At 34.2% G+C, this 27,850-nt stretch overlaps 1 protein-coding gene across 2 annotated transcripts in view; it reads left to right on the top strand.

The window, feature by feature from the left end:
- The window catches only part of Glurb (metabotropic glutamate receptor B), a 300,574-nt gene that overhangs the window by 157,532 nt on the left and 115,192 nt on the right, over positions 1-27,850 (top strand). The window contains exon 2 of one of the 2 annotated variants that reach the window (XM_076532779.1): positions 402-1,144. The exons of the other annotated variant lie outside the window; for it this stretch is intronic. Coding sequence (XP_076388894.1) covers positions 607-1,144 — 538 coding nt within the window. The 5' untranslated portion in view covers positions 402-606. The remainder of the gene's footprint in view (positions 1-401; positions 1,145-27,850) is intronic. 2 annotated transcript variants of the gene reach the window in all.

Here is a 27,850-nt window from a genome sequence, read left to right as displayed (position 1 = left end):
ATTTACATGCATATTTCATACGAAACGGAGAATTTGAGGGTAGTGGAATTTGGGTGTAGATTTAGGGATGTTGACATACGCAAATGAACCTTAGACCTACAAGATTCAATGTTTAAAAACTTGAATATTTACAAGCTTGCAAATTAAAGTACTTGGGAATTTATTTTATTATTGCACAATAATTTTGTAGCCAGACAAAGAATCCAAAAAGACACAAATTTCACAAATGCACATCTCTGAACATTACTGAAAAATTATGAAAACTATGAAAAATATGAACAAGTATGAAAGCTTGAGAACTCGAACAACGAACGATTGTACCTTCTATTGATCAGCATAGTTCATAATGGGGCATCTCTATGAAAATTGCACCCTGAAAGCAGCGTTTCTTGCCCAAACAGAGAGCCAGCATGGCGCAGCGAATGTGCGATGGCAACGCAGCGAAATTACTCGTCGGTGCTCACCGATCCTTGAAATGTAGATCGCGACCGCTAACTACCCGGCATTAGCAATCCGTATAAAAGTCGAGCATCCCCATAAACACGCCGCAACGATCGGGCAGTGTCACCGGGTAACCGCAACGTAACCGTGCACGACTATGAAGTCATGAAGTTTCTGTTGCTTGCACTGCTCGGTTGCGTGTGTTGCTCGGGCAACCGCGGGCAGAGCGACACTTGGATATCAAGCTTGCAAAATGCTGGAAGAGTTAACAACGATATCCACGAACGACCGGAACAGAGTCTGGTGAGAAACGAGGTGGAAGAAAATGGCGTCGAGAAGCGGACGCGGTTTCGGTTAGAAAATCCGCAGACTCATCATCGTATTCGACATGGTCGACGACAGCTTCGATCCATGGATCTGAACACGCACGTTCTGGTCGGTTGGCCCGTGAAGAAGGAGGCGGTGGTCGAGGGCGATCTCGTGCTGGGCGGATTAATGATGGTGCACGAAAGGGAGGACACGGTGACTTGCGGCCCAGTTATGCCACAGGGAGGTGTACAAGCCCTCGAAGCTATGCTCTACACCCTGGATAAACTGAACGAGGGCGATGGTATTGTGCCGGGCGTGAAAATTGGAGCGCACATCCTCGACGACTGCGATAAAGACACGTACGGGCTGGAAATGGCGGTGGACTTCATAAAAGGTGAGTGAAAATCGAGATTTTATACCGTCTTATAAAGGGCAGGAAAACAGGGGATTGAAAATCCTTCTTTCGATAGGGTGCTGTTTGTCTTTACTGGTATTTTAGGAGATAGCGGAGTAATTAATTCTTTATTGAGGAATTGGGGAATTTTTTAATTTGGGGATGTGTTGGAGGAAGAGTTGGAGGATATAGGTTTTGGGGATGTAAGGACTTGAATGTATAGTGGTTTGGAAATGCGAGGATTTGGAGATATAGGAATTTGGGAATGTAGGGATTTGGGGATATGGGGATTTCAAAGTGTAGAGATTTGGAGGTGTAGAAATTTAATAATGTGGGGTGTTGGGGATATAGGAATTTGGGAGTATCCGTCTTGAATGCAGGGATTTAGGGGTGTAGAGATTTGAAGATATAGCGGTTTCAATGCTTTTTTTAATTTCGAGAGTTTAAAAATTAAAACCTTGAAGAATTAATAATTAGAAATTATGTGAATTTGTAAGTTTGAGAGTTTAAAAATTAAAACCTTGAAAAGTACAAATTAGAAAATTTGTAAATTTGTAAATTTGAGAGTTCAGAAATTAATACCTTGAAAAACTAATAAATAGAAAATTAGAAAACGTGAAGGCTCATCTCCTTAAGAATTTAGACGTGTTCGCTTTAACGAATTAATTAACAATCTTCAAGTTCAAGGATTTGCCCCTTATAGATCGCTACTGCAATCCTTAAGATTCCACAACATTATCAAACCTGTTATGTATGATATTCGCGTTGGTTTAGGGTGTGTATCGTGATTGATGATTAATTGGTTCGAGATATACACCGTTTTGACTTTAATATAAATGCAAATTCTGATGTGAATATAAATCGGTACATCGGAAATTTCTGAATATACAGGTCAAAGATAGTCAACGATAATTTTCCTTGATATGATCAATGAAAAAGCAGTGTGCGCACATTCAGATACAGCAAATTTAATATACAACTGTTTCTGAGAGGTAATTATAACGTACATATAAATTTTTAATAATCACCGATTGAGAAGATCAGAACGTAAATACCTTTGTTTAATATCTTGCACAATAAATACGATAAATCGAGGAAATTGAAATCGAATGTCTTTTTGAAACGTATTAAAATTCTGCTCGCGATCTATTTTCGAACAACGAACAAGAATATCTGTAACAAACAGAAATAATCACATCAATGAGTACTTACAAGTTCCGGATCGCTACTTCAAACGAATTCCGGTTTAAATTAATTTTCCAGCAATCGACGGAGCTAATTAACTCGCGTACAAGCATTTTAATTATTGAAAAAACCTGCTTATACATGTAGCTATACATCGGCTGAATTTACGCAATGTAGTGGAAATTCATCTATATAGAATTTCGTTACCCATTGATTAAAAAAGCGGTAAAGTTCGTTTACTCACTTTTTACATACTAATGTACTGGTTATTAATGGTTGAAACCAAAACCATTACCTCATTTCCTTTAATTCTGTTTTAATTAATTTTGCTATAACATTGCTGTAACATTTGTACATTATGTGCAATTTTTCTAGGGAGTCTGTTACATGATTTTTTTAGAATTAACTAGATAGAAGTCGTTAATAAAATGTCATTATTTTTTACATGATGTTTAATCAATTTTTCTGAGAAGTCTGCTACATGATTAAAACAGTAACAACTTGATAAAAATATTTTATAAAACGTCATTATTTTTTACATTATGTGCAATCAATGTTTCTAAGGAGTCTGCTACATGATTAAAACAGTAACAACTTGATAAAATTATTTCATAAAATGTCATTATTTTTTACATTATGTGCAATCAATTTTTCTAAGAAGTCTCCTACATGATTAAAATAGTAACAGCTTGATAAAAATATTTTATAAAATGTCATTGTTTTTTACATTATGTGCAATCAATTTTTCTAAGAAGTCTGCTACATGATTAAAACAGTAACAACTTGATAAAAATATTTTATAAAATGTCATTATTCTTTACATTATGTGCAATCAATTGTTTTGAAACATTTGCTGTATGATTGAGACAGCAGCAAATAAATAGAAAACTATAATAAAACGTCATAATTTTGTGCATGAAGTATGAACAATTTTTTTGTGGTGCCTGATGTATAATTAAAAGAACCACTAAATAAAAAGTCATAATTCTGTGCATGAATAAGAAACAATTTTTCTACGATATCTGCTGCATAATTAGTTGAACAATAACTAAATAAAAGACGTATATTAAGATTTCATAATTCTATACAAGAAGTACAAGCAATTTACCTGTTACATAATTAAAGTAACCTAGATAAAGAAGTTGTAATAACATCAAAATTCTGAACACAATACAATCAATTTTCTACACAATCAAGATAATAATAACAAAAGAGAAAGAAAATGTCACAACTGTATCCACATTAGTACAAAAGTAGAAAGTTTACAAGAATGTGTTTAATTAAAAAAAGGGAACGAAGATGATATCTCGAGGTTGCAGCAAAAGAATCTCGAAAATTATTTGACACAATCTACATAATATATTCGTGAACCAGGTAACAGGAAATATAGTTCTTTTTATTCTGAATACTTGGCCAGGCGAAAATATTGAGGAAGAATGCACAAAGATTTCTTCATCAAAAATTTGACCGACATTTCGCGTTAACCGCGCTCGTTGCTCGTCTAAAAATTAGAGCGCTATTGAAACGGTCGCAGACACCTGCAGTTCCACAATTAAAAGAGCGTATAATCGAGACCACACACTCTGCTCTTGTGGGATAATGGGAAAGGATGCACAACAGTGCCGTAATATTAAGCGGTATAACGATTTCCCTGAATCGTTAGCACTGGCACAATAAACCACCCGCGAAAGATATTCCTGGCTGTCTCCTGCATTGCAATTTATTCGCAAAAACGTTCGTATAATTATCGTGGCCATTATAGTTGCACGGTTCTAGCTTCGTAAATCTCGTGTCCTGATAATATTATGTACCTTTGATTCGTCAACGAGTGCGGAATTTGCATTTTCCATTTGTGTTTGCTTGATTGTAGCGGTTGGAGCATGCTCACTGAAATAGAAGCACAATGCAGAGATATTTCGGAAGGAAAGTACTAACTGACGCTGCTTAGAGGACGATTGAAATGTGTGGGTTGCAATCGGTAGAAAAATGAAGAGGAATGAGCACAATGGGCAAGAGAAAAATAATAATCGTTCCGAGCAAAGAGAGCTATAAAATATGACGGAAATTACCAGGTTTTTAGGTTAGGGACGTATCTAATTCCGATTTTCATTTTTCTGCACTTTCTAATTTCCTAATAATTTATTTTTGCAATTTTCTATTTTATAACTCTACTTTTCTCACATTTATTCTAGCTTATTCTTCCTAATAATTTATTTTTTAAATTTTATACTTTACAATTCTACTTTTGCCTTCTCACATTTTCTCTAATTTATTGTTCATAGTAATTTTTGAAATTTTCTATTTTATAATTTTACCTTTGCCTTTCCACATTTTCTCTAATTTATTCTTCCTACTAATTTATTATTAAAATTTTCTATTTTACAATTCTACCTTTGCCTTTCCACACTTTCTCTAATTTATTGTTCAAAGTAATTTTTGAAATTTTCTATTTTATAATTCTACCTTTGCCTTTCCACATTTTCTCTAATTAACTCTTCCTAATATTTTATTTCTGAAATTTTCCATTTTAAAATGATTAATTTTGAAATTTTATAATTCACAATTTTACTTTTGTCTTCCTACATTTTCTCTGATTTATTCTTCCTAATATTTTATTTCTGAAATTTTCCATTTTAAAATGATTAATTTTGAAATTTTATAATTCACAATTCTACTTTTGTCTTCCTACATTTTCTCTGATTTATTCTTCCTAATAATTTATTTTGGAAATTTCCCATTTTACAATAATTTATTTTAAAAATTTTGTTATTCACAATTCCACTTTTGTCTTCTGACATTTTCTCTTTCCTGTCTTTCACTTTACTGACATTTTACTATTTTAACATTTTCCCTTTAATTTTCCAATTCCTCCATCGATCTTCCCTATTTTTTCCATCTTCCATTTAAATATGTTTCTATTTCCCAATAGTTTAGTCCACTCTAAATAATTCGTGGCTTTCACATAAAATATATATTGCCCATAAAAATTCCCCGACGCTCAGTTTAGATTGCTCCGACACCACAGGGTTAATAAATTGTTAGATAAAATCGTATGATAGAATAAATGTTTGCTCGAGTATCTGTCAACTAATAATATCAGAATGACAATCTATATTTGATTACTTAACTGGTTTAACCTGAATATGCCTATCATCTTTCGAAGAGGATGCTTGTATAGAAATTTAATATAATTCCCCAAGTTAAAGCAAATTTAGACCGCAGATAAGCAAATTCATTTCTGTTCTATTATCAAACATTCAAACTTGCGAGGCGAATTCTGCATTTCTCAATCTGATAAAGTGACAGTTAAGGAAAATGAGTCTAACAAATTATTCATAGAAATTGAAGGAAAATTAGCATGGTTCAATTCTGGTACCCTGTTGATCAAATTATAAACATAATTTCACTGATGCATCATTGTATTATGCAAATGGAAAATTTGTCTAAGTGTGTCTTTTATTAAACCTAATTTTTAATTAGGTTCTTATTAGACCTAATTTTGAAAAAATGTTTACAACTTCTAGTTTTGCAATAAATCATAAGTTGAATAAATTTACAGTAAATCATATATTGAATAAATTTACAATAAATCATGTGTTGAATATTGAATTAAGTTTCGTTTAAATCAAACGAAAATATGCTGCTTGCAATGTAATGAATATGTGATTCACATAATACATTATAGTATAGATACATGTGTAGGTACTGGAATATGAATACATTTATTGCCACTGCAATATAAATATATTTATTATCATAGCAATGTAAATACATTTATTACCACGATATAAATACATTTATCATTATGGTAAATTTATTACAATAAACATGTGTCGTTATAACAATACACTGAATTTATCATCGTAATCATTGCTGGCATATAAGTTTAATTTTATGAACATAAAAATGTGTTTATTCTGAAGGTTAGATGTGCAGAATTAAAACGCGAAGTAGGTCGAAGAAATTCGATTATTTGGTGCATCCGCACGATCGAGATATTAAAGTAAGAAAAAGCAGAAGCTAAAATTTATCTCGGCGTTTTAATTATCTCTCGATTCACGAATAACCGACGCACCGTCGCGAACGAAAGAAAGCGGTCGTTTATGAAGCAAACTTCTTTCTCCGCTATGAAGAGAGAATTAACACGAGCTCGAGGGTGCAGTTTCGCGACTGCAGTTGCCCCGTTAATGGCTTAATGTCGTTAAGAAGAACGAACACAAAGCCGGTCTACTCTCCGTGAAAAATAGGATCTTTCGAGGTGGCGAGACTTCGAATTCAAGGCAGTCGTGAAATAGACGTTCGCCAATTATATGGGTCGACGCGATTAAAAGCGGTGCTGAATGAACATCGGAAATTCGATTAGCGGGTACAAAGAATGGTCTGACAGTGACGTGAAAATTACTTATACCAACGCAACTTCTCTGGGTCTACATTATTCAACAGAAATTATTTGCATACTTTATCGAGCACTAATCGTGGAACTACCCCCCTGCAGATTATTAGCGTGGCCGGCTAATGAGCTGCGATAACACTGTCAGACTACCGTGAAACAATCGATAATTATTTATCCAATTGTTTGAACATTTCATTCTAATCCGATGACTGAAACGCATCGAGTCAAATTTTGCGAACTGAATTTAACAGGAAATTAATCGCGTTATCTCGCCAGCCATTAGCATGAAATTATTGGTGGTCAACGTTAAATTGAGTAATTCTGTTCTTATTTCTGTTATCTGCCATTTTAAGTATTTATTTATTAAATATTTTTGAACGAGTTACTGAATCTTTTATTATGAACATATACTGTACTGTATTTATACTATAACTTCTATATAATGTAACTTCTTTATACTATAACATCTATATTTATAAATTTGAGTACTATTCACACATGCCTACATATGATACATATGATCAAGTACGTCAGTCAGAACTAAATACAGCTACACTATAAAAACAGACAAAGAAGAATCAAAATATTATATCAATTTAATATCAATCTTTAACTAATACAAATAATCAGACTTGAACTCCAAATTGAAATATATTCAAAATTCTAATAAAATTGAAGTATAAGTACAACTCATCAAAACAATACGAGAGGTCAAAAATAGAAAATGTTCTAATTTAAACACATAGTCAATATATTAAAAATAACTGTCCTAATTTGCCATAGCTCTAATTATAACAAAAATTTGTTTATCGTTAAGTAGCAAATTATTTTTAAGTTAAATTATAAATAAAAATATATTACATAAATAATTTTGCCAATAGAATTTCATCAAAACTTGCTGAAAGGCATATAATTACACTGAAACATTTATAATAGCGACCGGAACTTTATCTAGCCGCGCACGATAATACTTAACGAACAATTAACCCTTCAGGTATCAACTGTGACGACTAAGAGTTAACTAAGTTTCCAAACGTCGAGTAACATAACTCCCGTTCCAACTTGGCATTAAATTATACGCATTACATGCATGCATGGCGTACATTGCATACATTTTCCTCCTCCAAATTCTACCTGCATGACAATCATGACAATCCATGATTAAGCGTGTCTGGTTAATTAATGTCACGTTCCGTGCGACACACATCCGAATGATAAATACGAGTTTTTGCGTTGCTTATTTTTGGTGGAAAATTAATTATTGGAACGCTGCTTTTGGGGGGAAATTTTAGTTATTGGAATTTGGGATTTTTTTGAGGGGACGCTATTTAATTTGGTGGTATGGTAATTTGGAAATTTAGAATTTTGGGGTGAATTTGGGTGTTCGAAGATTTTGGGGTTTGGAGATTTGGTAATTTGAGGATTGGGATTTTTAGAAATTTGGATATTTGGGGTTTGAAGATTTAGGGATTTGGAAATTTGGGGATTTGGGAATTTTGGGATTTGGAAATTTTGGGATTTGGGAATTTTGGGATTTGGGAATTTTGGGATTGGGGAATTTTGAAATTGGGAAATTGTGGAATTGGGAAATGTTGGGATTGGAGAATTTTGGGATTTGGAAATTTTGGGATTGGGGAATTTTGGAATTGGGAAATTGTGGAATTGGGAAATTTTGGAATTGGGAAATTTTGGAGTTGGGAAATTGTGGAATTGGGAAATTGTATAATTGGGAAATTTTGGAATTGGGAAATTATGGAATTGGGAAATTTTGGAATTGGAAAATTGTGGAATTGAGAAATTTTGGAATTGGGACATTGTGGAATTGGGAAATTGTGGAATTGGGAAATTGTGGAATTGGAAAATTTTGGAATTTGGAAATTTTGGAATTAGGAAATTGTGGAATTGAGAAATTTTGGAGTTGGGAAATTGTGGAATTGGGAAATTGTGGAATTGGGAAATTTTGGAATTGAGAAATTGTGGAATTGAGAAATTTTGAAATTTCGAAATTTACTAATTTAGGAAAAATAAATATTCCTACTCTTCTAATTTGAAAAAAAGCAAACCCCTCTAGAAAGAGTAAAGCAAATCATTCACAGTTTTTTCACAAAAAAAAAAACCACTCCTCAATAATTACTTCGCACATTCGAAACATCAAAGCGTTTTATCTAAAGCTCGTTCCTACTCAAATCACGCGAAAGTCCACAGAGGGATCCCACGTTTTGCAGAATTGAATCAGAAATCTCCGATACGTTTCAACAATGGAATTATCTGTCACATGAATAACTCTGTTTGCTGTTGAAGCTGCTGGTCAACTAAATTTTCACCCGCAAATACCGAATATTTAAACTTTTATACAGTCAGCCTGGAGCTTCTTTAAAATCCTTCCGATTTAAATGAGAATTCAGTAGAAACGTGTTTCTGAGAATTTGTCGAGGTTGTTATAAAAGTATTTTTCAAAGTGACCAGTCGACGGTGCCACAATATAAAATGACGTTAGTAAGAAATACCTGGAAAAAAAAGCTTTTTACTTTAGCGCAGCACGGGCTTTCGATGACGGAAAGAAAGGGGAACCGATAACTCTGCTTTCATTGACTCGACAGATAATTTACACGATTCCCGGAGAAATTCGAATTTAAATGATTACGAGCGCTGCGAGGAGAAAATGCTTTTATGTCACTTTTATCGGGAACTGATAGCAGTGAAATTGAAACAGCTTTCTCGACTAGGGGGTTCTTATCAATATTGCTGCTAGTTAAGGAGCTTATGAGCTTACGTGCAAACGCAAAAATTGCATGGCAACTCGACACTATAGAAAATACACGTTTGAATGTTTTAGCTGAGTTCGCTTTTCGATCGTTAATCGTCTTATGGGGTCTTGATGACGTAAAGGTATTAGAAAGTGACACTTGTGTTATAACATTCTAAAGCTTATAGTCTGAGTTAAGTAACTAGGTAAATATTTTATCGATGTTGTTTACGTAGACTGAGTTATTGTCTATTGTAGCAAACAATGACCAATTCTGAAACATTACAAGTTTGGTTAAAATTGATGACAGAAAAGTATCACAAAAATGGCACTTATGTTATACCAAATTAAAGCTTATGGTCTAACAAAAATGACTACGACAACATTTCATTGATGTTCTCAACGTAGTATGACTTATTATCAATTATAGCAAACAATGCCCAATTCTGAAACATTACAAGTTTGGTTAAAATTGATGACAGAAAAGTATAAAAAAAATGGCACTTATGTTATACCAAATTAAAGCTTGTGGTCTAACAAAAATGACTACGTAAGCATTTCATTGATATTTGCAACGTAGTATGACTTATTATCAATTATAGCAAACAATGACCAATTCTGAAACATTACAAGTTTGGTTAAAATTGATGACAGAAAAGTATCACAAAAATGGCACTTATGTTATACCAAATTAAAGCTTGTGGTCTAACAAAAATGACTACGACAACATTTCATTGATGTTCTCAACATAGTATGACTTATTATCAATTATAGCAAACAATGACCAATTCTGAAACATTACAAGTTTGGTCAAAATTGATGACAGAAAAGTATAAAAAAAATGGCACTTATGTTATACCAAATTAAAGCTTGTGGTCTAACAAAAATGACTACGTAAGCATTTCATTGATATTTGCAACGTAGTATGACTTATTATCAATTATAGCAAACAACAGCCATTTTGTTATACAAAAGTATGATACACTTGATAAGCAGCCATTTTATATTGGCAGTACTAAAACATCTACATCATCATTTTTGACAGACTTTGGCTAAAAATTATTACGAGACATGTATTATCATCCATGTATATATTAAAATGTACATGTATATTCATAATTATATATTTTCATATGAAATCAGGCAAAAAATATCCCAAAATTCTGCCTCTATCTTCGAACAACACATCAACCAAACATTTAAAAATATTCCACTTAATATTTCATTCGAGGAATTTATCGATTTCCACTATTATTTCAGTCACGTTAATTCATCAGTTCTCTAAATATTTAAATTCCGAATACGTCGAAACCGTAGGAAAGACTCGTTTAATTTTCCAACGTATCTAATTTTGTCGCGATACAAAGAGTTTTTAATTCCGAAGATTAACGAGAGCGTGATAGAGAGATCTAGATAGAAGAATGAAGAATAATTACGTGGAATTATGCCAACCGTCGTATCCAGAAAATCTGTGCACAGCTGTGAAGGATGGAGGTTAATCACCGTCTCATCATGGTCAGTGCCATTAAAATTCTAAACTCGATAACCTCTTTCTGGCACAAAAATCTTCACCGGAGGAATATAGAACAATCTCACCGCTACGAACGCTATTCACCCGAACGGTGCCTATTAACGATTCTGAGAGCAATTTCCCAGGTGATTTCACGAAATTATCGAACAGATAAAGAGAAACTCTTGCAATTATAACTTCGGTGTTTCTCATCATCTATTGCTCATCGTTACTTTAATATTTCACCGGTGACCAAAAATAATACTTCGTTCTAATAACTCTAGAATAATATTTTAAGGCGGTTTAGCTCTTCGATTGCTATACCTTGAACTTTAAAGTCAACTATAACTTTTTCGTTCGCTGTATATTGTATGTAATATTTCGCCGGCTGGAACGAGTTAATGAAAAAATTAATTAGAGGAAACTGGGGCGAAGTGAAATGATGACGAGAAATGAAATATTGCTTTGTGCACGCTATTAGTTATGTTGCTATACTGTCGCGGACGTCACCAAGTAGGACAGTGCTAGATTGACAGAAAAATTAAATCTACAGAGTTTAGGAACTTAGAGCGACGTTTTGATATGTTGGGAATTTTTAGGTTTTGGGGATTTTGGGAGAATTTTGGAATTGGGGAAGGTGGGAATTGGGGAATGTAGGAATTGGGGAAGGTGGGAATTGGGGAAGATGGAAATTGGGGAAGGTGGAAATTGGGGAAGGTGGGAATTGGGGATGGTGGGAATTGGAGAATGTGGGAATTAGGGAATGTGGGAATTGGGAAATGTGGGAATTGGAGAATGTGGGAATTGGGGAATGTGGGAATTGGCGAATATGGGAATTGGGGAATGTGGGAATTGGGAAATTTTAGAAATTGAAAATTTTGGAATTGGGGAATGTGGGAATTGGGAAATTTTAGAAATTGAAAATTTTGGAATTGGGGAAGGTGGGTATTGGGGAATGTGGGAATTGGGGAATGTGGGAATTGGGGAATGTGGGAGTTGGGGAATGTGGGAATTGGGGAATGCTGGAATTGGTAAATTTTGGAATTGGGAAATTTAGAAATTTGAAAACTTGGTAATACAGAAATTTCCAAATTTCCAAATTTTAATACACAAGAGCTCCTTGCTATTCTCACAAACCATTCCAAAAAATATCTCTTCTAAAACATAAAATCCCTATCAATCTCCCTCATTCTCACAAATCACACGCAAAACTTGAACAAAAAAAGAAAACAAGAAATAACTACATTAAACCCTTGCTTTATGAAGCAAGCTACTCGAGAAAAATGTCTCTCGATAAGAGATCCATTGCTCTGTACGTTCTCATCTCTTTCGTACATCAGCTCTCAGACAAAAGAAACTTAATAACTTCGTATCGAAGCAGGGTAACAGGAAACTCGAGTAGAATTTTCTTCGTCTCTTCTTTCGTTCGGTGTTGAGTACATTGGCGAGGATCTTTGATGACAAGTACCGATTGTCGAGGCAAAAGTTTTCACAAGACAGCTATAAGCTTCCGATGAAATTTAATATTGATACAAGTAAGAAAGGAATGGAACTCCGCAATCAATTTGTGGCTAGAGTTTCAGGTATTGATACAATCTTAATATTCTGTGACACTTTCCTTAAACAATCTTTTAATACGAAGAGTTGTGAATTTTTAGAATTTGTTTATTTCACGATTATTAATGTGCAAAAATATTTCTGTTAAATTATACAGTAAATTGAACCTTCTAGGAATTTTCATGTGTTTTAGGAAAATTATTTCCTTCACATATATTAAATTTTGTAAATGACTTTATCAGCTTAATCAAAGTTTAATTAAATCAATTGAAGATTGTAGAAATCTTGAAAAAATGATGACGATGTAGAATAAATATTTAAGTGAATTTTGTAGGAGTACATTATGACTGATATAAAAAGAAAGATAAACAAAATGAAATTTGCTCCTCCACATTTATTTTCGTTCTCACACGTCACAGAACCCACACAATATCACTTGTTGAAACGAAACATACTTGTGACTGTATTATCTCAAAGCACGTTTTATTGAAATACGTCAAAAATTGAATTTCGCATTGATTTCATAGCAGAATATTCGTGAATGTCTGTGACAGGTTCCTCAAATTTTCCGAATGCGTATCGATTGCATAAACGAGCGACTGCTTTTACGGCGGAAGTGATTATTTCCATCGAAATAATATACAAAATTGATCTTTTCATTCAGACGATACAAATATTATTTTCAAAAATAACAGTGAGAGAAGGAAAATTAAAATCTGTTATGAAACATTTCGTTATAATCTTCTTATACCAAAAATTATTGTAAACATTTCAAGTAAAAAGTTATTAAATGAAAAGATTTGCAAGAACTTGGAAATATTTTCTACAAATCCTTTCGCTTGAATTTCAAAGTATTGATCAAAACAGTAATTAAACAGAAGATACTTTGATGTGATTGGAACAAAAACAAAAGAAGGTTCAGTTACTTAGAACCGTTTGTACTCCCGATGAAACGTTAACAGTTCACGCACGTTGGTTTATTTTCTTGCTTTCATCACTGCGGACTCTCGGAGACAAACAACGCTCGAAAGAAAAATAAAGACACAAGCGGAAGTCGCTTAAAGGATTTCACCGCGGTTTCTCTGCTTCCACAGGACAAAAGCGCAGTGCACCTCACCGGGAAACATTCTATTTACAAGTTTCCATCGATTCCCTTTGAGCTTGCTTCGAGCTAAGTAATTAAGTGATTCGGTTTCTGGGATTAAATGGCTTCGATGAAAATTCACGGTAGACATAAAAAGCAAATAGACCTTTCACAGAAAAAGTAATCGCATTAGCAGAATTGGTACGTAAATAGATAGATAAATCGAGAGTGGATGACGAAGTGGATTGTGACGGCGTGTAGTCAGACATAGGTAGATACCGAATACATTTATAACTTAATGTCTTTCTAACTGTGAAATATTTACTTTGTCGTGCTGATAATTAATTAACGTATACTCGTCTGGATGAATGTTCTTCTTTTGTAACAAGTAGTATGTGTTCATATGTGATCAGACATATTTGGAGTTCAAGTAAAATTGCAATTTAAAATATTTCTTATTGTAAAATATTTACTTTGACGTGCTGATAAATAATCAACTGTATACTTGTATGATTAAATGTTCTTCTTTTGTAACAAGTAGTATGAGACCATATGTGGTCAGACATATGTGGAGTTCAAGTAAAATTGCAATTTAAAATCATTCTTATTATAAGATATTTCCTTTGACTTGTTAATAAATAATCAACTGTATACTTGTCTGATAAAATTTTCTTCTTTTATAACAAGTAGTATGTGACCATATGTGATCAGACATGTGTGGAGTCCAAGTAAATCTTTCTTATTATAAAATATTTTCTTTGACCTGTTGATAAATAATTAACTATATACTTGTCTGATTAAATGTTCTTTTCTACCAAGTAGTATATGTCCACATGTGATCAGACATATGATCAGACATACATACCAAACACATTAATGATATAATATTGTTCCAATTATGAAGTATTCTGTTTTATATACTTCATAACCTATTTATTATACACTTGCTTCTTCAAACACTCCTTCTCCTGCACTAAGTAGAATATGACCGTATGTGGTCAGACACAAATTAATCCCTACTGACGTAATATTTTTCTGAATCATAAAATACACGTACGTGTTTGTAACAACTAATGCTTGTAACATGTCCTAATATTTGTCTAATCAAGAAACATTTTGACATTCAATTCACTAGACATTTGTCTGGCCAAACGTTGTGCTTCTTTAATAATAAACAGAACATGATCACGACTGAGTCAGACAAAAGTAAATATCAAACAGCTTACTGACCTAATATTATTCTAATCATAAAACACTCTGTTCCATGTGTTTACCAACGTCATACTTCACTCTCTCTACACTTGTCTGACCAAACATCACCCTTTTCCACTGGCTCGCGCACCTGTCCACCTTATTCTACTTATCGGACCAGCCATCGCCATAATTTACTTCGCTGATCGTTACCATCGATCTGCACTTTTATATTCTGAATAAAGAAAGTTCTTACACGTGTGACTCGGAATATTCACCTTGGACGAATATTATTTCCAATTGAAATTTGTGAACATTGAATGAAACATAAATCTACGTATTTAAAGCATTACTATTAATATCAGAACATTTTGCATTTCATAATGATGCATAGTAACATGTCCAACTGTAATTATGAAGATAAATAAATCTAAATGTGAATCGAATACTTGAAACTTTCCCAAACTGTGCTTTCGAAGTCTTCACAGAATAATTACAGCGCTGAATTAATTAAATCCTACCAACAATACTAATGAAAACAATGAAAACCACAATCTATAATTGGAAACCGTAAAATTATATACGTATCAAAATACAAACCACGAAAAATGTTTCGTATAAATACAATTTATGAAATCAGAACCTCGTGCGTCGTCGAATTCATAATAAATGCGATTCGTATTAATATTCAATATCAAAAATCTCCGATATCATTTCGTTCCGATAATTCTCGTTCCAGTTTCGCGTACCATCCGTCATCGACGGTGCATTAAGTACGATACAAAAGGTCAGTAAGAAACAAAGTAAATCGTTATTGTCCGAATAAGCACAGCCAACCAGATCAGAAACTCGAAAGCCAACGTCGCGCAGCTTCGACTGACTAGTTTCTACGGAAAGCTCGTGCAATTCTAGTGGCCCGACGAAATTCATTGGACATGACAGCAAGGTGAACTCGTGCACAAACTGTCGCCAAAAGTTCCAAAGTTCTGCATACGATTGCGTATCCATGTGAACACGTTTGCGGGACATTGGTTGATGGTCTAACGTCCTTATCTCTTGTCAAAATTCTCTGTCACGTATCTGGCGATCTGGGAATTGGCGTATGAAGGGGGATTTGGACTTTTTCTAAAACTAGTTCTTGGATGTTTGGGTTCGTGTAATTTCTTGATTTTGAGGTGTTATATTTTTTGGTTAGGCAATTTTTTAATTTTTTAGGGTTTTGGTTTATCCATTGTGGTAATTTTTAATCTTGCAAGGAGAGTTAGGTGAGCGAGAAAGTTGGTAGTTTGCAAATTCTCAATTTTTCAAATTTCTATATTTTGAAATTTCTAATTTTTCCAATTTTCAATTTTTCCAATTTCTAATTTTTCCAATTTCTAATTTCCCAATTCCCAATTTGTGGAATTCTAATTTTCCCAATTTCTACATTCCCCAAATCCACATTCCCCAATTTCTACATTCCCCAATTCCACATTCCCTAATTCCACATTCCCCAATTTCTACATTCCTCAATTCCACATTCCCCAATTTCTACATTCCCCAATTCCACATTACCCAATTCCACATTCCTCAATTCCACATTCCCCAATTCCACATTCTCCAATTTCTACGCTCTCCAATTCCACATTTCCCAAACTCTACATTCCCCAATTCCGCATTCCCAAATTCCACATTCCCCAATTCCGCATTCCTGAATCCCACATTCCCCAAATTCTACATTCCCCAATTCCCACATTTGCAATTCCATATTCACCAAATTCTACATTTCCTAATTCCACATTCCCCAATTCCACATTTCCCAGTTTCTACATTCCCCAATTTCTACGTTCCCCAATTCCTACATTTCCCAATTTCGACAATCCCCAAAGTATGAATGCATCAATTCTAATTTCGCCAGTTCTAATTGAGCCAATAATCATAGCAGTCGAGACCCATATAAAATGTATCAATCAATCCATTTCTAATTTCTCCAATTGTTATTTCTCCAATGTCCCATTTCCCCAGTTTCCAATTTCCCCAATTCCCACCTTCCCCTATTTCCCAATTTCCTAATCTCCCACCTCCAAAAACAACAACCCATTCTAAAGCGCTAAATTCTAAAGAACACCAATGAACGTCGTCTAAGAAAAGAAACTGCATGTACTCGCAGTAATCATTTTGACGCCGTACGTTATGTACGACGGTGTTTGAACGACAAACCTGCACCGAAGCCCGGCTTCGAATAAAAGTAGCCCGTGTTACATTTTATCGCGCCACCGTTAAGCGCCTTTGCTCTCACTTTACAACGACGTAGATAAGAAAACCGCTTAGACAATGAAATATTAAAGAACACCGTAAGTACGTTGCGAATTTATAACTCCTACCTGCCTCCTATGCGATTTCACTTATCGATGGTTGACCATCGCAATTACTGGGCGCAATAGATAATTCTGGTGATTGTACATCACCTGTTGTAACTAAGGCTTTTCATTGAGGACTAACTTTAGGTTGCCACGCGTTATATGGCCGTCTACTGAATAATCTCGGTTAGAAAAGAAGAAGTTTGAGGAGAAAAAGTAAAGATTGTAAAAGGAAAAAGATTGAAAATTTGAGAATATTATGAATTTAAAATTTGAAAACCTAATTAAAAAATGTTAAAATAACAATTTAAAGTGAAATACGAACAACATAAGCTCTGTTTTAAAAGCTTTTTGTGAATCCATCTAAAGTACCGTAAAAAGTGTTGAATTGCTCTTGAACTACCTTGCACACCGCGTGATAAAATATTTAAGTTTAAAAGCAAAGGCTGACAATTTGTACAAAAGATCCTCGTTTTTCCAAGCGGTGTTAAATAAAACGGAAAGAGACTAGCGTTCATAAAACCGTATAAAATACTAATAACGAATAAACGCTCCAATTATTTTGACGATTGCGATATAAACCATTCGGTCCTTGAGCGAGATATCCGAACGTAGACAAAGGATCTTGTGGAAGGAAATAAAGCTGGTGTTTCCGTTGTTAAAATTCATTGTTCGGTGAAGAGACATTTTTAAACCCATAGTCGTCACGGTTCGTCGATATGAGTTTGTAAACGAAATTTCTCTCGTTGTGTATCGTCATTGAATCGAATCCCGGTAATCGATGTTTCACATTCTCGTGACAATTGTGTCGTGCTATGTAAACCATTAATTCGTTTCGAATTCTGTAATCCGTGAAATGAAAGCTGTGAAACGAGGCTCGGACAAAATGTAAAGCGATCGCAGGTGCGATTGAAAAACGATGAAAGGCGGTTTGTCTCTCGACATTGATTAAAATACGAAAAGCAAGAGACGGTCAAGGATCGTGATCTTTCGTCAACATGTTTGACGGTGCGAAAACATTTTCTGACCCACATTAAAATTGCGACGGAAACAATTCGAGCGAAGACGCGTTCGAAGAATGTGGAATGGGGAATGTAGAAATTGGGGAATGTGGAATTACGGAATGCGGAATTGGGGAATGTAGAAATTGGGCAAAATGGAATTGGGGAATGTGGAATTGGGAAATGTGGGATTTGGGGAATTGGGAAATTTTGGAATTTGGAAATTTTGGTATTGGGAAATTGTGGAAATGGGAAATTGTGGAAATGGGAAATTGTGGAATTGGGAAATTGTGGAATTGGGAAATTGTGGAATTGGGAAATTGTGGAATTGGGAAATTGTGGAATTGGGAAATTTTGGAATTGAGAAATTTTGGAATTGGGAAATGTTGAAATTTGGATATTTTGGAATTGGGAAATTTTGGAATTTGGAAATGTTGGAATTGGGAATTGTGGAATTACAGAGAAAAAAGGAGAGACAGTCACGCATCGTGATTCTTCGTCAAAATGTTTGACGATGCGAAAACATTTTCTGTCCCACATTAAAATTGCGACGGAAACAATTCGAGCGCAGACGCGTTCGAAGACGCAGAAAAATGAAATTGTGGAATTGGGAATTGGGGAAATTAGGAATGGAGGAAATTATATACAGTATGTATACAGTACATATGTTTTATGTTTTGTTTGCAGAAGCAATGTTTTATTTTGTTTTATTCGTGAAAGTACCTTATTTTTTCCAACATTAAGAAATCTTTAAAAATTTACAATAATATAAAATATTTTTACATGCACACAAAATTATTAAATAACTAAGCATCATTTACCTGAAACATTTTGAAGATCCTATCGAACATTAAAATGATTTCAATTGACATTACTAAAATTGTAATTTTGATACATAAATATTTGTGCATATCGCATTCTCTCGACTTTGGTACTATCCACGTGTTGACATCGTTAATAATGTCAACAAAGTATATCAGTCTTTCGCGTTTATATGGAGCGGAATAAAATCCAATTATAAATGATTTCAGTAAACAAGTTGATACGTTTTTAACCTTAGGTCTGTGTTTACAGAAATCACTCATAATTGGATTTTATTCTTCTCCGTATAAATACGAAATAAAGAATAATACTTTTTTTGTCGGCGTTCTTAAAAATGTCAACATGTAGGTCAACAAATAACTTAAAAGCTCCGGGTTCTAACTTAACAATTTAGCAAAGTGAGAATTTTTGTAGCTGTAACAATTTTTACAATGTGATCGGGTTACAAAGTCACAAGGCTATTGTGTTACAAGATTACATGGTTACAGAGCTATAGGTCGCAAAGCTAACGTTTACAAATTTAAAAGTATCAAAAATATCAAAATTTAAATATTTAAATATAAAGATATGATCAATAATATTTTTACATACTAGACAATGTCTCGTTAAATTCTAAACATTAAAATTGTATTCGAATGTGAACCACAATTATATTCGGAAAGTAAGAAATTTAAAAACAGAACCTACCCAGCGTTCCAAAACACGTTGTTTTCGTCATCAAAGAATTAAACGCGCCCCAACAAATTAAGTTTTAAAAACGAAGTCGAGATCCCAGCAGCTCGCAGGCTTCTCACAGGCCGTTGTGAGCGAAAGACTGACGGCAAAGGTCTAATGAAAAGGTCAAAAATACTTTCGCATTAATTTTTTGCAAGTCCCGACTCGAGGGAAAGGAAATAATTTCCGGGTGTCGCCAGAACTCCGCTGCGGATTGTAGCAATTTAATGAGGCGCTCCTCAGGAAAATGTAATTTTTCCGCGAAAGAATTTTTCGGTAACTTCCATTTTTCTGCGACTTCGAATGAGTCTTCGCTCGAATTGTTTCTGTCGCAATTTTAATGTGGGACAGAAAATGTTTTCGCATCGTCAAACATTTTGACGAAGGATCACGATGCTTGACTGTCTCTATTTTTATCTCTGTAATTCCAAAATTCCCAATTCCAACATTTCCAAATTCCAGAATTTCCCATTTCCAAAATATCCAAATTTCAACATTTCCCAATTCCAAAATTTCCCAATTCCCACATTCCTCAATTCCAGTCTCGTATAACTCTCACATTTCCCAATTACCACATTTCCCAATACCAAAATTTCCCAATTCCCACATTCCCCAAATCCCACATTTCCCAATTCCACATTCCTCAATTCCTTTTTTCCCAATTTCTACATTCCCCAAATTTTCTACTTTCCCCAATTCCGCATTCCGTAATTCCACATTCCCCAATTTCTACATTCCCCAATTCCACATTCCCCAAATTTTCTACTTTTCCGTATTCCACATTCCCAAACAAAACATAAAACATATATGTACTGTATTCATACTGTATATATATACACTGTAAACAATAACAAAAACATGATCAACAACTATTGTATAAAAAGTCCAAAAGTAAATTATGAAAAAATGATTCAACCCATAAAATAATTTTAAGTAAAAATTTGAAAAGTGATTTCTTAATAGAAAAAGTTAAATAAAGAATACACAGTAAGTGATAGCCACACGTAAAAAAAGATGCATTGCTAATAAACTGATTAAGAGGCGAGTTGATCACTCGAACACCTGAAAACATACTTTAAAAACAGTAGGTCCAATATCCGAAATTTTATCGTGCAGAAGGGAACATTCACCGGGTACCAGATGAAATATCTCAGAGGAAGGTAATCGCGTTAAATTTCAGTGAATTTCGGTCAAATTTATGACGATACTTCTTCACGAGGGTTGAACATGTTGAAACCTTGGCGGGTCGAGGTTTCCTTAAGAATTTCGGGGAGTTAACGCGACGAGACCGTTTTATCTTTCCCCGAACCTCTTAGACTATCGAACGATCCACCCCTATGGTTCCTGTAACTTCCCTGCTGTGATCTTCGACTTCGTAAAAGTTTAGATTCATAGTAAAAATCAAAATGTGACAAAGTATATACGTAAATCATCAAACGCATATGGTCACACGTAGACTTCCAGGTACATAGTCAGTTACTATATATATCATATCATACATACTCAGTTATCTAGATGCACAAATAGATCTACAAATACCTACGTTTCGAGATACTTAGATTCTCAGATATTTTGACTGTCAGGTACCTAGATCTTCAGATACTTATCTTTCAGATACCTATCGTTAGATAGTTAGATCACTAGATACTTAGATTGCCAGATAGGTAGATGTTTAGGTATCTACAGCTTTAGATACTTTCATCAACCAGATACCTTCACTTCTAGATATCTAGGTCTTCACGTACTTATATCTTTAGATAGTTAGATCACTAGGTACTTAGATTTCCAGATGGGTAGATGTTTAGGTATCCATAGCTTTACATACTTTCATCAACCAGATACCTTCACTTCTAGATACCTAGATCTTCACATACTTATATCTTTAGATAGTTAGATCACTAGCTACTTATATTTCCAGATAGGTAGTTGTTTAGGTATCTACAGCTTCAAATACTTTCATCAACCAGATACCTTCACTTCTAGATACCTAGATCTTCACATACTTATATCTTCAAGTATTTAATTAACTAGTTACTTAGATTACCAGATACGTTCCCTAGGTATCGAAGACCTCAGATACTTTCATCTGCAGGTACCTTCATCTTCAGGTACCCTCATCTTCAAGTACCTTCATCTCCAGATTCTTATGTCTCCAAACACTTATATTTTCCTCCTCAGATACTTTCATATCCAGGTACCTTCACATTCAGATTCCTATGTCTTCAACTTAGATCACCTGATACCTAAATTTCCTGATATCTATTTAGTTATATAAATAACATCATACCTAAATATCCAAATACCTAGGTCTTCAATTACTTAAATCACCTCACAACTAAATCACAGATACTTAAATTCCCAGACCTGATTCCGAGATCTAATTCAAACTAGACCTGATCCAGATCTCCAATAGCTACATTCGTAGATACCTAGATTACCAAATATTTGTCCCTCTAGATACGTTCTGATACCCTCTATTCCTACCGAAATCTCCCAATTCTCAGATCCAAATCTCTATATCGAAATCATTCCACCGTCCACTATCTTTCTGTCTCTATATTCCTACACCTCTAGATCCTGCTCCAGTAATTTGCAGTATTTCAAAGTTCTGACGAGTTTCTGATACCCCAGTAATCTCTTACTGTTTCTCTATCAGAGAGAGAACAGTTACCGAAGTTAAAATACCTCGACTTGAAAAGTTATAAAGATCCTAAACGGCGCAATATCGTATAAAATATTTTTTAGCGCTATCAGCAACATTTGTAGGTCAGAGCGGTAGTCAATGGGATTCCGGTCACATAAAATAAGCCGGGAGAAGGAAAGATAGAAGAATCAGAGGTGGTGAACCTAGTGTTATCTCTTTACCTTTAAAACGGACCAAAGAGAGGAGGATCGAATCGTTCCATGGAGATTTCGTGCGCGGGGTATCTTCACACATTGAAAGGGATCGAGTTACCTACGTAAATGTATTTCACACGCGATCCATTATCACGTGACCGATTGAATGGAACCCTCGTGTCTCCGGGAACCATTTCACGACGTCGTCTGAAGGAATATCGATCTATGGAAACCGCTATAAAATATTTAATAACGTCCCCTTTCAATAGGGGATCCACTTATGCTGCGAAAAAATCAGAGCTTCGAATCGGACAAAAGATGGACTCAACGCCATCAAATTACACGTCTACGAAAGTTTAATTACAAGCTAGCTACGATGTAATTGTAGAAGGAACTTCTGCTACTTGTATTACGGGCACATTTTAAAAGTTACAAAGGAAGGAGAGAACAAGACACGAAAAGTTATTCGATGGAAGTTACACGATAAGCCATTAGCAAGGAGGCTATTTCATGATAGTAATGATTTCTTCGTGGATGTAGATGCTTTCAAGTTATAAACATTTTTTACTTTGCCTTTAGAAGTTTTGCGGATGGCACTGTAAAGTTTTATCACAACGTGAGGGGAAGAAAGCATCGTTCCAGTTGAAATTTTTTTAGGGTTTAATGTATTTTCATGCGTTCAGTGGCAAACTTTTTTACCTTATTTTTTCTGCGATATTTTTGATTAAAGTCGAATATTTAATCAAACTCTAAAAAAGGATTAGAAAAACGAGTCTTCACATTGTTGTAATAAAATGAACAAGACTTATTGATTTTTAGTAAAGATACTAGAAAAATGAATCTTAAAATTGTTATAATAAAATGAATAAAATTTATTGATTTTTGGTAAAGATACTAGGAAAATGAATTTTAAAATTGTTATAATAAAATGAACAAAATTTATTGATTTTTATTAAAGATACTAGGAGGATGAATCTTAAAATTGTTTTAATAAAATGAACAAAATTTATTGATTTTTGGTGAAGATACCAGGAAAATGAATCTTAAAATTGTTTTAATAAAATGAAAAAAATTTATTGATTTTTGGTAAAGATACTAGGAAAATGAATTTTAAAATTGTTATAATAAAATGAACAAAATTTATTTATTTTTGGTAAAGATACTAGGAAAATGAATCTAATAATTGTTTTAATAAAATGAACGAGATTTATTGATTTTTATTAAAGATACTAGGAGGATGAATCTTAAAGTTGTTTTAATAAAATGAACAAAATTTATTGATTTTTATTAAAGATACTAGGAAAATGAATTTTAAAATTGTTTTAATAAACTGACCAAGATTTATTGATTTTTGGTAAAGGTATTATAAAAATGAATCTTAAAATTGTTATAATAAAATGACCAAGATTTATTGATTTTTGGTAAAGATACTAGGAAAATGAATGTTCAAAATTTTTATAATGAAAGGAACAAGATCTATTGATTTTTCTAAAGACACTAAAGAAGGTGAATGTTCAAATTGTTATAATAGGATGAAACAAATCTATTGATTTTTATTGAAGGTGTTAGAAGAATGAGTCTTCAAATTCTTATAATCACATGTACAAAATGTATTGATTTGTGGTAAAGATACTAGGAAAATGAATGTTCAAATTATCATAATTATATGAACAAGGTCTATTGATTTTTATCTAAAGATCTAGGAAAATAAATTTTATAATCAATGTTATAATGTTACAATATAAATTTTTATAATCAGATGAAGAATATTGACTTTCACTACAAACCCCAATAAAAATGATTAAAATCAGAGAGTTTTTAAATATTCCATCCCCAGTAAACATGAAACATACACAACATAATATTCAAGTTGACATCTAGATATTTGACAAACAATTCACCAGAATTTCATTTTATTCACACATGTTATTCATTATTGTTATCGTTTCTCTATTGAAACGAGCAACCGCGATTTCACAGAAATCCACAGAAAAATTCGTTCCGCGAATTGGAAACGTTCGCAGGTTTCCCAGAGGGAGACCAATAAACACTATTCGAACAAAGCACTCGTTGTTCTAACTTCAGAGGTTTCATCGTTCACTGGGTGGCAACCATCTTCATGAAGCTACAAGAGAAGAGATCCTGAAATCCTTTACAGAAAATGTGCTCCTGAAACAGCTCTCGAAACACGCCCCAAGCGACGGAGGGCACTTCAGAAGGATTCCGATGGGAACTTTCGGGCCATTTTATCAATCCACCCCTTGAGGCTTGCCAATGGCGAGCTACCGCCTCTTGTTATTCTTGTCGAAGGAAAATGTGATTTACTAACGGGAGAACGATTTTACAATCGAAAAAATAGTGATTCTACCCTTTCTTTTGTAGTTGAGGTATAGTGAGAGCTAGGTGTTGTAGTCAAGTATTAAATCATGTGTCAAGTTAATAAAATAACTTATAAGGTTAAATACAGTTATTTTATTATTAAGTCAAGTATTAATTCATTTTTAATGTGTTACGTTTTTTGGACCACTTATGGAAGTTTAGAGAAGAGGTAGATCAGATTTTTTGTCTTTTATGAATTTTGTAGGATGACTGTAGGTACTGGGTTAAATATGTGGACACTAGGTTTTCAGTAGGTATTGGATTTTTATTGGTTTGAAGTGGCTCCTAGGATCGAAGCTTTCTACAAGCCCTGGATTCTTTATAGGACCTAAATTTTGTATAGATAGTAGGTTTCTTTTGGATCCTATGTTTCAGGTCATTGATTTTATAAAAATTATAAGAATTTAGGTTCTCGACATATTGTAGGTTCCCTTAATTTAAGGGGCCTTCAAATCTGAGATTTCCCAAATCCTAGATGCCCAATTCCTAGGTCCTCAACTCCTAGATTCCTAAATCCCAGATTCCCCAACTCCTACATTTCCCAACTCCAAGATTCCTTAAATTCCAGATTCCCCAAATGCTAGAATCCTTTAAATCTAGGAGTGCCCCAAATCCCTAATTTCCCAAATCCCAAATCTCAAGTTCACCAAATTCCAAATTCCCCAAATCCTAAACTCCCCAAATTCCAAATTTCCCAAATCCCAAATTCCCCAAATCTCAAGTCCCCCAAATCCCTAATTTCCCAAATTCCAAATTTCCCAAATCCCAAATTCCCCAAATTCCAAATTTCCCAAATCCCAAATTCCCCAAATCTCAAGTTCACCAAATCCCTAATTTCCGAAATCCCAAATTCCCCAAATCCCAAAGTCTCCAAATTCCAAATTTCCCAAATCCCAAATTCCCCAAATCTCAAGTTCACCAAATCCCTAATTTCCGAAATCCCAAATTCCCCAAATCCCAAAGTCTCTAAATTCCAAATTTCCCAAATCTCAAGTCCCCCAAATCCCAAATTCCCCAAATCCCAAACTCCCCAAACCCTAAACTCACCAAATCCCAAATTCCCCAAATCCCAAAGTCCCCAACTCCCAAACTTCCCAAATCCCAAATTCCCCAAATTCTAAATTTCCCAAATCCCAAAGTCCCCAACTCCCAAACTCCCCAAATTCTAAATTTCCCAAATCCCAAATCCCCACATCACACTCCACAAATCCCATATACCCCAAACCTCAAACTCCAGAGTCCTATTTCCTCCATTTCTAAATTCTCACAAAAATAAAGTCACCAAAAAGCCCCCAACCCTAATAAATTACCCGAATACTAAATTTCTCGAAATTTTCTCGACGTCCTGCGAAGAGCGATGAAAAACAGAAAAGAATAAAGGAAAGATTTAAAATAGAGAGCTAAGTTAAACCAGTATTTTTAATCATTTTGAAAGCGTTTTAGAATATCTCATGGCTTTGGAAGGTAACACGTTGTTCCCATTTTCTTACCGTCTTTTGTGTTCCTTCGACAAATGGTTCTTTCGATGCTGTCAGAGTCATTCCGTACTTCGTCGTCGCAGTAGAATCGCGAAGCTATAATCACTGTTGCATGCTTGAAAGTGTCATAAGGCGAGCAGTATTCAAGAAACATGGAAGAAAGCAAACTAAAGCTTCTGATTCAAGATAATGCTTGCCCTCATTTAGCCGCAACATTGCAGGACTTTCATTCATTTTGTATAAAGTACTTATTGTTGGCTACCTTCCGTGCAATCTTAACTCGTGCTTGGGTAATTTAAAAACAGTCGTGTTATTCGTAACAAATTTCACTTGGTAATTAAATCACAATGTTACAATAAGTTTCTATCGTTTATCTCACTGGTAATAATTTTAATAAGGGCTCAATATCCACCCATTTTTTATCTGAAAGGGTGAAAAATGACTATGGAAACCGATATTACAATAAACTATATCGACTACATTTAAAATTCAGTATACTGTTCATAATATGAACATAATAATTTAGTTAGGAGAGTTAATTAGTTCATAATTAGTTAGCAGAACATAATAATTTTCCTCTAACATAATGTTCTTCTAATATTCTAATATCATAAAGAACATAATAATGTTCTTCTAACATTCTAATATCATAAAGAACATAATAATGTTCCTTTAACATTCTAATATCATAAAGAACATAATAACGTTCTTCTAATAACATAAAAAACATAATAATGTTCTTCTGATATTCTAATATCATAAAGAACATAACAATGTTTTTCTAATATCATCATAATACATTCATCTAATATCATGATACTTTCTCAACCGTAAAAGCTTCGTGCAAACCTATTTAATCATGACAATTAGAACACTGTACCAGAGAATAGATGATAGTCAAATAGTCAAGTTGACTCCGCAAATATGTGAATTATCGGTGACTGATAAAATACCAGCCGCCCATTTCAGCGTGTAAGCTCTTCTCAAAGGTGAAACCGTGGTCCGTGATTAATTACGACAAAGTTCGCGAAAGCTTAGGGCGTGTAATCCCCGATGAATGACCAGGCACACGGTCGAAATGCTCGTCGACCACTGACAAATGCCAGTTATTCATACGTAACAGGGCTATCCATGGAAATTCGCGTGTGTTTGTATACCCTATTCGAAGCTAACCAACGAATGGCTAGTTCTAGAATGCATTAACGGGTTTCGTGGTGGTTGTACGTTACGGTGCATCGTGACAGAGTAATGCGCGAGTTTATTATGGAATAAATTTCCGAGTGCTTCGGGCGAGTTGCTTGAGTCGAATCATGTTTACTATACCTACAGACCCAAACTTGTCGATAATTCCTGTTACGAAACGAATCGAATTTCAACGCTACCAGCTATTAGTTCTCTTATTACAAAGCTATAACGGGGAAAATTGCAACTCGCGGTCTTCTATAACGATGTAGTAATTTGTCTTTGAT

This window comes from Megachile rotundata, chromosome 6, assembly GCF_050947335.1.
Source record: "Megachile rotundata isolate GNS110a chromosome 6, iyMegRotu1, whole genome shotgun sequence".
Lineage (NCBI taxonomy): Eukaryota > Metazoa > Arthropoda > Insecta > Hymenoptera > Megachilidae > Megachile > Megachile rotundata.
This window is presented reverse-complemented; position numbering and strand designations above follow the sequence as displayed.